This window comes from Melospiza georgiana, chromosome 1 (assembly GCF_028018845.1).
Source record: "Melospiza georgiana isolate bMelGeo1 chromosome 1, bMelGeo1.pri, whole genome shotgun sequence".
In the NCBI taxonomy this organism is placed as follows: domain Eukaryota; kingdom Metazoa; phylum Chordata; class Aves; order Passeriformes; family Passerellidae; genus Melospiza; species Melospiza georgiana.
Window position 1 is genome coordinate 88,279,429 of NC_080430.1, and position 16,573 is coordinate 88,296,001.

At 37.2% G+C, this 16,573-nt stretch overlaps 1 protein-coding gene across 3 annotated transcripts in view; it reads left to right on the forward strand.

Annotated features, from left to right (window-relative positions):
• Positions 1-16,573, forward strand: part of FHOD3 (formin homology 2 domain containing 3) — a 372,998-nt gene that overhangs the window by 170,482 nt on the left and 185,943 nt on the right. For all 3 annotated transcript variants that reach the window (XM_058026115.1, XM_058026125.1, XM_058026134.1), the window contains exons 4-5: positions 1,650-1,717; positions 15,809-15,914. In XM_058026115.1, the coding sequence (XP_057882098.1) occupies positions 1,650-1,717; positions 15,809-15,914 (174 nt within the window). The remainder of the gene's footprint in view (positions 1-1,649; positions 1,718-15,808; positions 15,915-16,573) is intronic.

Here is a 16,573-nt window from a genome sequence, read left to right on the forward strand (position 1 = left end):
GGCTTTCCTGACAAAATTACTCTTTATCCTGCCAAGAATTGTGGTCCCACATGCCAGTGCGTTTTTAAGTGAGAGTAATTAAAGTGTGCCTCTAAGTTTATAGCTTGAAGTGAAATCTGTTTCTCCAATGTTTCGTCAAGAATCTATAAAAGTGCAAGAAAGGAGACAACTTATAAAAACAATAGTTTTGCCAGTTCTGTACATTCTGCCTTTGAAATCAGAGGCAATTAGGGATGAACAAAACTACTTTCAAAGTTTAAAAAAAATAGTGTTAGTTCTGCTGACATTTTGCTTCGTATTTTCCCTTTGGTTGAAGATGACTGTTGGAATAAGTAATGTTTTTTTTTTCTAAAATTAGACCCCACCTTCCTTGATTGAAGTAAAAAATGATCACTGACTTATAAATGCGTTGAATCCTCAAGTGCTAGTCTCTTTTTTGGAACTTCCTGACAGAGGGAAATAAAATTGAATTTGGTTTTGTAGTGTAAAGTAGTAATTGAAAGAGAAATAGACAAGAGAAAGTAAGATATAAAATGTTGGGATTTGATATTTAATTTTGTCATAAGATTATTATCATTCCATGGGCATTCCAGCTTTGATCTCAAGACCTGCTGGCCACTACAGGCCTCTACTCTGTCAATTGCAGAGAGGCTGCTTTCATGATGATTTGTGGATGAGGCTAGTGTGTCATCTGAGGTGACCATGAAGATTTGATTTTCCTTTGTCATTGCTCTTGGATTAGTAGTGTAATAAAATTAAATTTAGGACTCTAGATGTGTTGTATAAAGTCTCTTTCCATCAAATACACCAAGCATAGTAGACCAGGAAGGTTTGAAGAGCTCACCTTCCGCTTCATCCCTGCACAGTCACAAATTTGCAACAACAGACTTGAGAGGCACAGTCCAAGACTTCTTCCAAAGGCACAAACATTGTAGCAGGGTTCAGAAGGATAGCAGAGTTGCTTTTGTCTTTAAATTATTTCTGTGAGAATGCATTAGTAGGGGAATAAATGAAGTAATACATTTCAGTATTGGATGATGAAAAGAAGGCTTCTGGTTCATTTAGAAAAAGGTCAAGATCAGTTTTCAGGAGAATAAAACACTGTTTTGAATTATGCTAAGAACAGACTGTCCGACTATTTCTGGTATTAACGTTCATTGCTATTGGAGAAAGGATTTAACAATAGAAAGATGAGAACATTAGAAAAGAATGTCTAGAGGGAAGGCAGTCAAGGATGGGATTCAGTGGCTCTAGCTTTGATAACAAAGACAAAGAGTGGTCTCAGACAAGTCTTTTGAGATTAATCTGGTACTTTCAGTAAACCCTAAATTTACCTAATGCAGAAAGAACAGTATTTCTCAGCATTTTCAAAAACTCCAGAGACAATTGTTTCTCATGGATCTTGTTGAAATTATTGTGAATTTACCTGGAAGATGTCATCTTAAGTTATAGGCAACTAAATCCTGGTTTATATGCACATTTAATGAATAAGTCCTGTATCTATATTTTAAAAAACTAATTTTTTTAAGAGAAGTGTGCCTAATGGGAAGTGGGTGTATGATTCTTTCAAAAACTGTACTACATTCTTGTTGTGTTGTCAGTTTTGTTTATGCTGAAGTTTTTTCTGTTGTCTTATTTTGTTTTCTCAGAAAAACTTTACAATTCCAGTGGACGGGAGCTGAGACGGGCACTTTTTTCCTTGAAGCAGATATTTCAGGTGAGCAAATAATAGCTCTCTATTCTGTGATTTGAACATGAATTTAATTTTTTTTTCATTTTTTAAAATTTAATTTAGAGAATAACTTACAGTTTCTGACAAAAGAGACTTTTAAGACTTCATTTGTAATTTGGAATAGGCCAATTCTGGGTTTATCAGAACCAGCCATATCAAAAACTTAAAAGACTTGTGGGAGACGTGCAACAGTTCTGATGAGGAACCAAAATGCACTGAGAGATCTCTAAATGTGTTTGAATTTAGACTCAGTTTAGAGGAAAAGATTTACTGATAAGGCAAAAAGATTTTTCATAGAGCTGAAGAGGATATGGTAGTGACTGATCATTTTAAGGAAAGGCATAGATTTGAATGTGAATGTTCATAATGGAGGAAATCTGAAATCTGGAGGATTTTGGGTACTGTGGGGAAGTAGACAATGTGATAGACAAGTGGTGTGGTATCACTTCATTTGCTTGAATTAAAATCTTGGATTTCAGATTGGTTTCACTGGATAAGGAGAAGGACTTGGATAAACTGCAGGATGCGAGGAAACTTTTGGATAGGAGAGGTCAGGAAAAGTGGAAAAAAAAACCCATCTGTGTGAATTAGAGCATGCTCTCAATGCAATTCTAAAATTGAATTCATTTGAGACATTCCATTTTCAGTAATTATAAGTGAGAACAATAAGAGGAACTCTTCTTTACTAATGGATGCAAATGGAGGATGAAAACCTATAATTCTTTTTTTTTAGCTGTAATAGATAGGTGGAAAGTTAGTTTAACATTTAGTTTAACATTTTTGCTTTGTTTTAACTAGACATTTATTCTAATAAGAATAAAAACATTTAAGAAATGTGCAAGAATACAGAATTGCAATTTTTCTAAATGCATAATCCTTTTTATAGGTTTCAAATTTAGAATTTAGGGAATGCCAGAATTAAAATTTTCTAAACAATAGGAGTGAGTGGTCAAGAGTGGACCATTTAATGTTAAATCTTGGCGTAGTTGAAGATGTGTGCTGGATCAGAAAATGTCCCTGATTTTTGAAATTTTTGGACAAAGAAAGGGGTTCCAGTTCAAAACAGTCTGGTCATCTCATGAGTGCGGATTGGGAAAATCACTATTCCTTCAAGAAACAGTCCCGCATTCCCAAAGGGAGACGAGTGCTTGAGACTCAAAGGGATGCAAGTTGGGTATCCCTGTGAGGTTGCCAAGCATGTGGCCTGTGTGCTCACAGGAAATCAGGCAGGTTTCCAAGAGTCTTCTCTGGTTTGTTCTCTTTCTGTGCACCTTGGCTGTTTCTGGGAAATGTTTGTATTTCTCTGCATTTATGTGTTACACAGGTAATCTGGGCACTTGCACATATTTAGCAATGAGAAGCTAAGCCTCTCTTTCCACCCATCTTTCACCTCCCATCATTAATTCCCTTCCATCATCCATGCCCTTCCATCATGAATTCTCCCAGTTTGGGTATTCATAAATGCCCTCTTCCCTATAGGTTATTTGAAGTCTAGTAGATATTTCTGAGCACAAGTGCTCAGTGCTTTCAGAGAACACACCGGTAAGATCTCTCTCTAAAAGCTGATCAATTGTTCTAATAAAAATGCTGTTTAAATATTTATCCTGGTAATTTAAGGGGTTGACTGGGTTGGAGAATAACAAGAGAGAAGGGAAAAGCAATGCACAAACCCATATCTGTGTATGAATTGAGTTTTAAGTGAAACCTGTCGGGCTGTTTCAGGACATAATTTTCCTTGAAGAATTTAATTTTCTTGTTTTCTAATGAAAGTGGTAGGGAAAGGAATTTGGGAATTATCAGTTATCACATAAAGAAGTTCTTTCTGCTGGAACTGTGGCTAATTGTTGAGCAAATGTACCCTTAAAAAATCTTACAATACAGGTTAAAATACATATAATCTTAAAATACAGGTTCTTTTAGGGGGAACGTGAAAAATGTTCCTTGGGCTGGATAGTATTCATAGAATATTGTATTTGAGACAGTACACTTTCAATTGGAAAACAAGCCCCTGCCAACCCAGGTTTACCTGCCAGCTTTGCTGTCCTTAACAACAGCATTGCTAAGGGCATCCTTTGAGTGTGATTTTAGTTTATCTCGTAATGAACCATGAGAGAAAATGTAAAGTAATTGTGTGTCAGTTTTAGAAAGAAAAGCTGTTCCAGTTTTTTACTGAAAAAAAAATATAAGTAAAAATAATAAGGTTATATTATAAATGGAATATTTTTATCCAAAATGTCTTTTTTTGTGTGTGTGTGTGACATGAAAGTATGTCAGCATTAGAAATTTGTCATTATGGTAATAGTTTTTTAATGTGTGTTGTTCAACATAAATATATTTTTTAATTTTGTATGCCATTAAAAGAGATCATTTTAAATTCCTTGATAGTGTAACATTTTTAGAAATAAGATGTTGACTTAAAAAGAGTGTTTTCATAATAACAAGGTTTCCAAGTGTTATGGAGACTTCATCATGTCTTTAAGTGCCAGGACAGTTCATAACACCATTTTTTTATAATTTCATCATTGCTGACTTAATTTGGCATGGTTCTACATCAGGATCATTTTTAATTTAAAGACCTTCAAGTAGTGTGCAGTGTCTCACTTGCATTAAGCCCAAGTTTTACATTGAATTTGAATTCCAAATAGTCAGAGTTCTTGATTTTTCATGTGAGGCCTCGGCAAAGCTTAGCACACGTGAGGCCTCGGCAAAGCTTAGCAATGTTTGGCAAGAGCAATGTCTTTGTTTCAAAATTTAGATGAAAGATTCATTTGGCAAGTCCACACTTGGAATTTCTCTTTGATTTCTTCTGGTGGGCTGGTTTTGGCAAAGTGATGAAGGTTATGTGGAGCGTTTTTCTTTGACAGTGCTGCCATTCTGTTCCAGTCATTCATTCTGAAGGGGTGGGAGAGCCACAGTCATCATCTTTTTCTGGATTGTACTGCAGTTTTCCTCCTCTATTTACCAGTATCTTTTTTGACAAATAAACTTACAGAGTAAGATAGGATTGACAACCAGTACAGTTTCTCTCTTTTTGAATGGATTTTCTGACAGACTTGTACTTATCAAAACCTCATGACTTTTGTGCAAAGTGCTAAAACTTCCAAAGGCATTGAGGAGAATCCAGCCAAAACTTAGAAAATCAGGATCAAAAAATGTTATTCATTTCATGAGAGTTAAAAATACATCTGCTTAAAGCATTTAATTCAATATCACTCTTAAAAGCAAAAAAAAATGGGCAAAACCACAAAAATGAATATAAATAGTGCTGTGAGATTTAAGTGATACTAAAAAGTTTATGTAACATGGCCTGTGATACAACAGGATGCAATATAAAGCTGGCATACTTTAAAACCTATAAGCAAGTGTACCTTGGAGTTACAAAGCATAGTTTCAAATCACTCTGATTGCATCATTTCAAAATAGGAAATAACTGAATAAGAATATGATGCTGTGAGAAAAATAAGAAAGCCGTAAAGCACATTTTAAGTCTGTGGAAATTGATAACCTTGTGGAAATCTGCTTATTAAAATTTTGGAAAATACTTTTAATCAATATCAATAAATGCATTAGGTTTTCTGATAAGCAGACCTCAAGTGTATATTTTAAATTCTTCAGGAAAAAAAAAGATAGTTTTTTTTCAGGATTGCTTTGCCTGCAAGTGTCATTTGATAGAGGCAGGGGCAGGAGATCTCCCGTCAGTTTTCTTAAGGAGCCTAGATTCCTGTTTTGTGTTGTGATCAGACTATCAAGGGACACAGTTACAAAATTCTCTTTTAAAATTTTCATCTGTTGTTGAGAAATTCATTAATCATTGAACAATTGAGCTTTGTGTTAAAAAATATCACAAAGAACAGCTATGTGGGGGCCCTGGAAACATTAACTAGAAGGTGTTTGGAAGACACAATCTTATCAGTGAGTGAAATCAAATGTCACACACTTCAGCTGCTAAGGAGTCATCAATCATCCTTAGGAGTGCAGAAGGAGTCTTCTGTGTTTGCCTCATTGATCTCAAGGAAGGAGGCTACTCCTTCCCCTCCTGCAAGCATGACTGATGACTCCTTAGGGTTTGAAGCTGTGTGACACTTGATTTAGGGGCTGCTGTCATCACTTGTGAGGAGGCTGCCTGCCACCTCTCCCCTTTAAGAGCCTCTTGGAAGGGTTCTTGTTTAAGTCATGAAAAAGAGAAACCTTCATTTCCTTCACAAATCAAATTCACCAGTGTTCTGTATAGCAGTTTACAGATCTGTTTAATCCTATTTTACAAAGGAGATGTCTCATTACTGTTTAGAGATTATAAATAGATATGACACATTAAATGTCAAAATTAGTTTCTCCATTTCATTAGCAAGTAGAGTGCCTTCTTCATGTCTAGACAATGTTACAGGCCAAGATCTAAACAGTGCTTAATGAGAGTAAAAACTGTGAACTGCTTACACCATAAAGATAGCCTAAAACTTGGGAACCCACCAGTATTCCTTCTCTAATCACTGTGAGTGTTTGAATTGTAACAGGAAATGTTGTTTAGTATGATGCCCCTGTCTACTTTAGCTTCCTCAGGTATATAATACAATGCCTAGATGTTGCTTGAGCTGTTGCTTATCTGCCATTGGAAATATTCCTGGTAGGGTCTGCTCTAGGTAACTTTTCTAGGAATTTTTAATTCTGCTGTTAACTGAGAGATCAAACACACAATGTGTTGATATATCTGCTGTCTACGAAAGATGAAAAAAAAAGAAATTCTGTCCCCATCAAATCAGTGGCGTAAAATGTCTTTAGTTTCACTGCTATTTTTATCTGGTGGTTGAGTGTATATAGGGAGATAGACTGTGGTAAACAGAGATAGGTACAGCAGGGCTTTTTTTTGTTCATTTCCCGCTAAATGCCACTATAGGGGGAAGGCAACCAAAGATTTTCTGCCTAATAATTGAATAGCTCAATGTGAGACGAAGGTGTGACTTTTTTTTTGCTTGCTTGCTTCTTGCACTCACAGGGGAAAGAAAAAGTTATGTGGGGATAAAAGATCTTCTAATTATCTGGGCCTTATTAACTGAATAAAATGAAATATTGAAAGCAGAAAAGTACTTACAAATTGTTCAACATGTTAAGTAGGAGCAGAATTTCTTTTCTGTGTTGTTCCTTTCAGCCTGTTTTTAAGAATTGTAGCACAGTTCAGTTCCCTCTCAGTTTATTGTTCTGTACAACCCAAAAAGGCAGCCCAACATTTGCAGTAGTAGAACCTCATGATAGCTCTGGACTTTTCTCAGGTGAGCATGGTGTTCATCCCAGGTACAAAGTTAAGTTCAGCAAGAGCACTAGAAGTAAACATTTTATCATCACAGTAAGGTGGCTTTCCTACCCTCATCTGTTGCAGAAATCAGGCAGGTTATGTAATAGTAGTGAAGTTAAAGTCACAGAAGAGGAAATGTTCAGAGTAAAGGGGAAATAAGACTTTTTTGAAGAAGGTAGTGGTGAAGATGAGGCAGAATCACAATAATTCAATCTTGGTTATTGAAGAAAGCAAACTTAAAGAATATAAGTGACATGGGAGCAACTTTTTTGTGCAGGCTAAGGACCCTTTCCTCTCTAAATTCTGTCTTTAATTAACCTAAGACAATAGTAAATTTTTAGGGTTTTCAATTACATCCGCTGAAGGAATCTTTGTTTTTGTCTTAGCTGTGCAAATCTCTATTTCCTTCCCTTCATGTTAGGTGCCAGTATGTGTGTTTTACTGACTTGTTATCTATCAGAAAAATGAAGACATAAAAGACTTTAGGCTGATTTTCTCCTTGGTCTAACCTAAATTTTGCCTCTTTCAGTTTGTACCCATTACTCCTTGTCCTATCACTACAGTTCCTGATGAAGAATCCCTTTCTGACTTCCCTGTAGGCTCTCTTCAGGAGCTGGGAGGTTGCTATGAGGTCTCCATGGAACCTTCTCTTCTCCAGGCTGACCAGCCCCAACTCTCTTGGCCTGGTTTTGTAGGAACAGTGCTCCAGTCCTCTAATCCACTTCATGGCCCTCCTCTAGACTTGCTCCAACAGTTCCATGTTCTTCTTATGTTGGGGACACCAGAACTGTGCACAGCACTCCAGGTGGGGTCTCACCAGAGCAGAGCAGAGGGGTGGAATCCTCTCCCACACCCTGCTGGCCACGCTGCTTTGGATGCAGCCCAGGATACTTTTGGCTTTCTGGGCTGCCAGTGCACATGGCAGGCTCATGTTGAGTTTTTCATCAACCCAAGTATCCCCTACATTTTTCCTCCAAGTTTTCTCCACAAGGCTGCTATCAATTGTTTCTCTGCTCCACCTGTAAATGTGTCTGCAATTGCCATTACCCAGGTCACTTTGTTGAACTCCATAAGGTTTGCATTGGCCTACCTCCCAATCCTGTCAGGGTCCCTCTGGATGGCATCCCTTCCTTCCAACAATAGAACTGGGGATAAATTTTCATTGTTATCATCACCAGAAGCCATTGCATGCTGGCTAAAGTATATTGCCTCACTGAAAGTAGGAGGGGATGGTAATTTCCATCCATGCTGTTGTAAAATGTTGCCCCATGTAAATAGATAAAAGAATAGGAAAAAAGGGAACAATGTAAAAATACTGATGTCTTTGTGTCATGTTATGGCCACGCTTCTACACAGATGTCCATGAAATCATCCACAGATGTCCTTAGTTGGGAAGGTGTAAATGCTGATGAACAGAAGAAAATGAGGAGTGGAGCCACAGCATGGAGGAGTGTAGGGAAAAGTTTGGAGGGAAGAGGAATGGAAGCTTGGCAAAGCTGGTGAGGTCTGTAAAGTGGGTGAAGTGATTTGCAATCAACAAGTGGAGCAAGGGGAAGGAGCTTCCATGGAGATACAAAACAGTTGCTTGATCCTTTACCGCTTAAATGTTTTACCTCATTTATTTCTGGCAGATGAGCAGTTTTGGGACATCCTAGTCCAGGGCAATCATGTTCTCAAGGAGCTGTTTTTCTAGGTGTGCTGGTGGGAATTCGACAGAAAAAAGACAGAAAGTGAACCTGCCAAGCACCTATCTAGGTTAGTTTCTGGGTTACCAAGTATCATGGAGTGGAAATACATGTCTGAGAGAAATGGACTCTTTGTCACAGCAGAGGACTCACAGTGTTTGGTTCATCTTCTAGGAGTAATGTCCTAACACAAAATAGAGCTGAGGTTTCATATTTAGTACAAGACTTGCCTACTCAAACACTGGCTCATCTAGTCCATACGTAGAATTGTTTTGTAGCTTCGTAAATAATTGAGGTTGAAATGGGAACACAGTCTTGAGAGACTCGTAGGACTTCAGTTTATGGATGGATGTGTGTAGCTATTGTATGGATGTGTGTGTATATGTGCATGTGTGTATGCTTTTGGAATGATTTCTTTCTAGATTTGTTTGCAATAGATGACTTGGCTTTTAAAATGGACTGAAATAAACAGTGAAAATTGAATTAGATAATATCAGGCACTTCTGGATTGGCAATCTAGCATTTTAATTATATCAATAATTTTGGAGTCCAAAGGACAGAACTATAGTTTGAAGTGTGGGAAAGCAACTATAAATTATATCTTGGCAATCTGTGCTCCTTTAATCACTTCCTGACTATGTTTACTCAGTTTCAAGCCAGAGTGAGTTTTTCTAATGGCAAACATTGCAAGCCAATCTTGATCTGCAAAATGCAACCTGTCGTTTAGCCAATAAAAAAGCTGGACCATGGAAACACTTTGGGATTTCTGTTTCTAATAGAGCACGAAATAACTTTTATTACTACATCATTTTAGTCTTGTCAGTGGGAGTAATTATCTTGCTGGTAACTTCAGCAGATGTGATGCATACTGAAGGCAGGTAGCAATAGTTAAAAACGTTATTGTGGAGGCTTAGTTGTGATATATTTCTAATGTAGTCACTGAGGTTTCAGAGGTAGGCACCCGAAAGGGTGGCTGAGAGGAATTGTGTGTTAGTTTTCCATTGCTGCTGGGATGGGGAATCATATGAGCCTTTGAAATTGTACAGGGAGCCTGTGGATATGAAGGCTCTCAGGTCATGGAAGCGTGTTCTGATCTGTGCTGCCACATGGCTACTGCTGCCCAGGACAGTCAAATTAGGAGCAAAGTATGGCACTGGTTTGGGATTTTTTTTGGGGAGGTATTTTTTTTTAAAATATGTGAAGATCTTCCTGATCCAGAGGAATGCTTAGGACAAAAAATCTGTTTCTATTCTCCTTGTACTAATGAGTATAGGAAGGGCAGAACAAATACCTACTAATTGTTGATGCTGTTGCTAATAGAAATCTGGATTTTATCATTCTGCCTTTATGTAGTAACAGAGAAAGATTTTGAAGTATATTGTGCAATATTCCTTTATTTTACTTTCTTGTGGTGGAGTGCCAGATACATTGTCATTTGAGATTTATGCCAGCGAAAGCCTGCAGTCGTGCATGGTTTGCTCTTTGACCTGCCTCCTCCTTCCTCCCTTTCCTCACCAGTCAGCTGCTGTCCCTCTGCCGCTAATTTACATCCCCAAATGAATGAAGCTTAATCCCTAAACCTTAATCCTCCTAAAACCAGCTGAACTTTGTGATCCTATCTTGACTTTGCAGGAGATTAAAAATAAAAAAGAGAGGGGGAGGTGGGGGCTACTTGAAAAAATGTGCTTTAACTTCTAAAGAGTGCAGCCATCTTTTATGTTTTTCAGAGGGCTAAAATGCTCTGACATTTTATTGATCAATGTAGTTTTCCTTGTTATTTTTTATTTTCATGTTGAGCTTAATCATTTGGGGTTTCTGTTTCAGTTCTGTTTCCTTGCTGTGCAATGTGAACTCTTGGCAGGGGAATCTGAGGAAGAGAGCTTTCCAAGGAGATCTTGTTCTGACATAATAATGTGGACTAGGGACAGTGCACTCTGCTATGATACTGCTTCAGAGATGAACATAGGAATTAACCAAAATTTCACAAGCTCTCCCTCTTGGAAAGTAGGGATATTTACTTCAGGAGCCAGGCCAGGTAGTATCTGCATGAGCTGTGCCCTTTCTGCTCCTAGGATTCTGTATTGATATACTGGCAGCATCTTGTCCCAAAAACATTCAGGCGGCAGAGGAGGTTGCTCCTCCTCTTTAAGTCGATATATATTTCTTCTCCTATGCATGGTGCCCAGCGAATTGGCAATATTCATCTTACCTTTTGCCTAGGTGAATTATCATAGTGTTGGAATGTGAATGCAGTATATCTTTGTGAAGCTACAAGATTTGGTCTACAGACAAAACCAGAGCTGACCTGATAACCAGGGTTTAAATCTCTCTTAATAGGGATGTTGCAGAGTGACAGAGCTGAGAGGGAAGCTCGTCCTCTAGCAGACAGTGACATGCATCGGCCACTGGAGCTGGTTTGAATGCAATCCCCTCTTGTAAACCCACAGGCAAGGCTTAGAGAGTAGATTCTCTTGTCTGTGACTGGTACTCTGTCTGCCTGTGCTGCTCTCACTTTTAGGCTGAATTGCAGCAACTTCTGCATTTTGGAAGGTTTGGTCAGTACGGAATGTGATTGCTGGCTCTCTCAATAACGTGTCATGTGGACAGCACAGACTGGGGAACCTGGAAACCATGGGAAACTCATGGTTTTCCTTATTTAAAGAAATGAACATTATAAAATGTTCAGTCTTTATTTCTGTAACAAAAACAGGAGAGAATTGTACAAGATAGAATTAAATATGGGAATGCTTAAGCACACAGAAACAATGGGTTGGCTTATTAAAGGGAGGGGGAAGCTCAAAACATAAAAATGAAATTCTTCTTGGTGAAAATCTTATAGACAAGCAACTTGTTTTGTTTTATGATTCCTTGGAAAGACAGTATTCTGCACAGCTGTTAGCCACGTAAGAAAGAAATACATATGTGCATATCCAAGTGTGAATATTCCTTACTAATCCAGTTTCCCCAAATACTTGGAATGAAGCTTTCAACAGTGCTTGTTAGATTAAAAAAAAAATCCCCTCGAGAAACTATGTTCCAAAACCTCAATTCTTATTAGGAAATGAAGCAACTTTCTTGTGGCATAAAAATAATGATGCTTTGGGTAAAAGCTTTCAACCATATGACCCACATAAATAGCAGGCTTCAGAAAAATTTATCTTAAACAGCACATAAACATTTTATCTTTGCACATGGAAGCTGCACACCAGATAAAACATGTTCTTGCAAAATGCCATTCCTTAGAAAAACATCTTCAGGTAAGACCCTGCAAAACTGCATTATAAAATATATCAAATGGTACAAATGCGTGGGAAGGAAGGCCGTGTCCCCTGCTGCTTCTGCCAGTGGAGCACAGGAGCCCATGGTACAGACTGCTTGATCACAAGGCTTGTGGGGACTTTTTAGTTGCTAGGCTGAGTTATGGAGATGAAAAAGTGTAGCTTGTACATTTTGTCAACCACACAAGCAAGTTTTAAAGTCACCATTTTGAATATATTTGGTGTCTTTTCTGTTATACTTTGGAGGAAAATAGACTTCTATTGCACAAACATACATTATCTTCTTTGAGAAGCCTAAAAAAGGAAGACATGATCTAATTGAAGTTGGTGAATAAATGAGCAAAATATATTTATCTGATGAGGCCAATGGTACCTTTTCATAAAGACTTTTAAGTAGCCAGCCTTTGTGTCAGTACACAATCTTTATGGTTGCAGGAGCTTAGCAGTAAGCTTAGACAGCTTTGCCTGTTTTGCTGCTTTTCTCATCAGTGCCTTAATGCCTGCTGATTAAGGGCTCATAAATCTTTATAAATCTTTGCAATATTAGCAGAGGAGTACATTTCCATAGCAAATGGCAACATTTCCCTGCCTCCTTCTAGCTGCTATCAGACACGTGTGGCATGTACTTGTAGGTATCATTGTCACGCTCATGCCATATATTCTTGAACAATGAATGCTCTCTTCCTGGTAACCTGAACCTCTTAACCACTGCTAGAGAGTAGCCTTTACTCTTGAGGTCACCTAACTTGGCAAGTCAGTGAGTTAATGGGTCTGAAAAGATTATCCTAGACCAAAATTGATGTAAACAGTCTCCTTTCAATGTAGAATGCATGGGCTTGCATGCCTTTCATCTTTCACTGCACATTCCAGATGTTTGCTTCTTTCCTCTCATGGTATATACATGATGGGATAGATAATGTACTGAGCTGAGATTTATGTCTAAGGCATGATGTGTTTGTACTCTACTTCATTACACCTTCTTTTTCCCTTTTATTTGGGAAAGGAGAAGTATCTTAAAAGCCTTTTTTTTAAATTCAGGTTTGATTTGTTTATTCAGTGCTTTCCAAAAGCAGTCTAGTTGGAGTTCCTCATCCCCTCTATTTCCTCTGCTGTTGCCCTGCAATATATCTCCTTTCAGTTTAGGGTGACTCTATGACTTGATTGCTTTGAAAAAATTCCAGAAGACAGACCTCAAAATTTGCTTTGAAAATGTCCATATTAAAAAATAAATAATTAAATAACTAAGTAGACAAATAAATAAATACCATCAACGTAAACGCAGATTTTTTCCTCTATTTATTTTGACAATCAAATGCTAATTTCTAAGTTTTCCCTAGGTCATGCACTAATATGTATTCATTATTTAAGATTATGGGAAAACATCCTAAAATTACAGTGGGGTTCAGTGTTGATCTTTCACTGAATGTCAGCAGCCCTTAATTGCTAAATGCAATTAAAAAATTATTTTACTTTTTGGGTTCAGTCTGGAAGACTCTAAGACTGAACTAATGTTAACTTCTCTGCTATATGGACTTTTTTTTTTTTTTTTGGTTCATCCAAATGTCATTTATTTTTCCCAAACAGGCATTTTAGATCTATTAATAAAAGTCAGAATCTGCCACAGACCACAGTTATTCCTACTTTTTCCTGTTTTTCCAATGTTCTTTATTTCACTATCTGTCAATCCAGAATCTTTTTGTTCCTCAATTCAAGGACTATGCAAACACACTTGATGCAAAATGAAAATATATGCTCAAGTTTCAAGGAAAGACATTTTAAGAAAAAGGAAATGTTTTTGAACTACGATAACATTACGATCCAGAAAAGAATTGTGATTATTTCACTCAATAATTAGATATGTTATATATATATATATATTTAAGAGAAACATATATGTATTGTTTCTCTTAAATTAGACTATTTGTTACCATTACACCTAGCCTTAGTTTACCAGAAACCTTAGTACACTTTACATTAAGGTTAGGAGATTGCATAGATATGTTTCCTCTCTTGAGTTTGAAGAGAAACTAGATTCAAAATTCTTAAAGAAGAAGAAATTATTCAGGTATTTTGAGTTAAAAACGCCATCTAACAAAGGGATACTTGGGAGGGAGTACTCACCTGGTGGTGAAAATGAATAGAGAAAATTTGTCTTCGTGAAATTGTGGGCTTGCATCTGTAGTGCCTTGGTCTGACATGTGAATTTGTAAACTTCTTAGCTTTCCAGAAAACACTATTAAGGCTTATATCTAGCTACTGGGAAAAAAAATAGTGCTCCTAAAAGATAAAACATTGACACTAAGAAATAAGAAGAATTTTTAGCTCAAGGGTGCACATTCAGGGGTGAATTTTATCTTATGTATTTTGGGCTTTTACATCCTTTCACCAAGACATGGGGTATGATTGCATGCTTCCACTTTGTGTACTTTTGTACTTTATTTGAAGGATAAATCACCCTTATCATGTGATAAATTTGTGTATCTGTACATGACTGTATAAGATTTTTCAAATTGTTTTAACAAATTTGACAAGCTAAAATATAAAATGTATTTTTTTCTCATAATTTCTAAAATTCTCACAAACTGATAGATACCTTCCAGTTATTCATATCCCCTTTGGTCAGACTGTAGAAATTATGTAAATTATCTCTGGTGAAAAAAGGAAATTCATAGTAAATAAACCATCCAGCTGAAGGAAACTTGCAGTAAGTGAATTGTCTCACTAAAAAGGGGCTTGATTATTTGAGTTCTCTTGGCAGTTTGCTAAGCATTCGCCATGAATTCAAAAATCACTCTCAGCAAATTTACTGTACAGATCTTGGGTTCTTGGAGCTGCATTATTGGAAAGCTGGAATTTATCTGTTACTCTCTTATGTATGAAAGGATAAATTAAGATTATTTAAAAGAAGGCAGTCAGCAACTGGGATTTTCTGCAGAGTAATTCACTCCCATTAATACCTTTAATTGGTCTTGTGCCTAATTTGCATGGCTTATTCATTAAGGGCTGTTTAATCCAGCTCTTACTAGCTTCTTATTTGTCTGCATGAGGCTTCTGTAAGAGCAGACAAGCTTTAGATGTGGTGCTCTGTAGTTCCTTGACACAGTAGTTTTGCATGTAAGGCTCAGGGAACCCCTCCACTCCCTGGTGGCACTGTGTTATGGGATCATTCTGCTACCCTGAGCAAAGACATGATGATGAAAAAATAGTGAGCCACTTTAGCAAGCATAAACTCCTGTGAAATTTTGTATTTGCTGTTTTCCATCACAGTGTAGGCATATTGTCTACTAATGATCTTATCTTCAACACTTTACTTTCCCATTTTAAATATAATTAATTAATATTATGCTAAGGTAGTAAATGTAATATTACATTTAAAACCAGTTTTAAAGTTTTGCTGCACACAGCTAAAATATGAAACTGGAATTATGCTAAGGAATAGAGATGCTGTTCTCTTGTTGATCCTGACACTTTGGGGCTTTTACGATATTTGTTTATGTGGTATGATGAGAGATTTAGTATTGTGGAGAATGTCTGCAAGCCTTCAGTGAAAAAAAGGAAACATCATATTTTGCAGATTTTAATTTTCTGTAGTTGACGGAAAGGTTAAAGCATGTTTTTTCTTGCTTTGCACTGATGTATTTCATTCTAATTTTAAAACTTAAATTTTGCTTTTGGTCCTCTATGTAACAACTTTCATATCGACTTGCTTACAACATGTGAAACATAAAATCAGTGTTGCAGGCATGCATTTGTTTTTTACATTATGATATAATCTGTTTCTTTGTCTTTCAAAAATCTAATTCAGCTTTTCTTTCTCCTGTGGCAGGATGACAAGGACTTGGTTCATGAGTTTGTTATTGCTGAAGGTCTGACTTGCTTAATCAAAGTGGGAGCAGAAGCTGACCAAAATTATCAGAACTACATCCTGAGAGGTAAAGGAAATGCATCCAAAAGTTGGTTTTATTGCTTGGAAGCTCTCAAAGGTCTGCAGCAACTTTCTGTGTAAAGTGTCTTTGAACTTGCTTCTGTTTGGTCTTGATTCTTTCACCTTATGCATAAAGCTAAGGGAAGATTAATTCTCACCACTGAGCAGAATGAACTGGAATATTTGGAATTGTAATATTCTCCCCATTGTTCACCTTTTCTTGTAGATTACACTGCAGATATCTAATTCTAGGAAAGAAAAGGCATTCTAAAGCCTTTACTGGATAACTGTGTCAGAAGGCGCAGAACAAAGTGGACAATGGAGTCTGGTCATCTTTTACAAAGGATCTGCTGTGAACAGGTTGAACTGTTCAGAGCAGGAGGAGTTCTGTGAGCTGTCTTTCTCTCCTTTCTTGCAGTGATGGGTGGCTGTTGACCTCCCAAGCAGCATGAAGGGTTTTCTCCATGCTGCTTAGGCAGTTTAAAAGTACCGGGGAAACAGAGGAGGGGCAGCACCTAGACTGCTCCATCACCTGATTGGGAGATGTGTTTTCTTATTTTCTTATTTCTTTTCTTAATTAATTTCCCAGAATGCAACATCATTGGTACCTCTTGGATATCATGCAGTGTTTATGGAATAGACTAGGAGAAAGTTACTCCTTAAGGG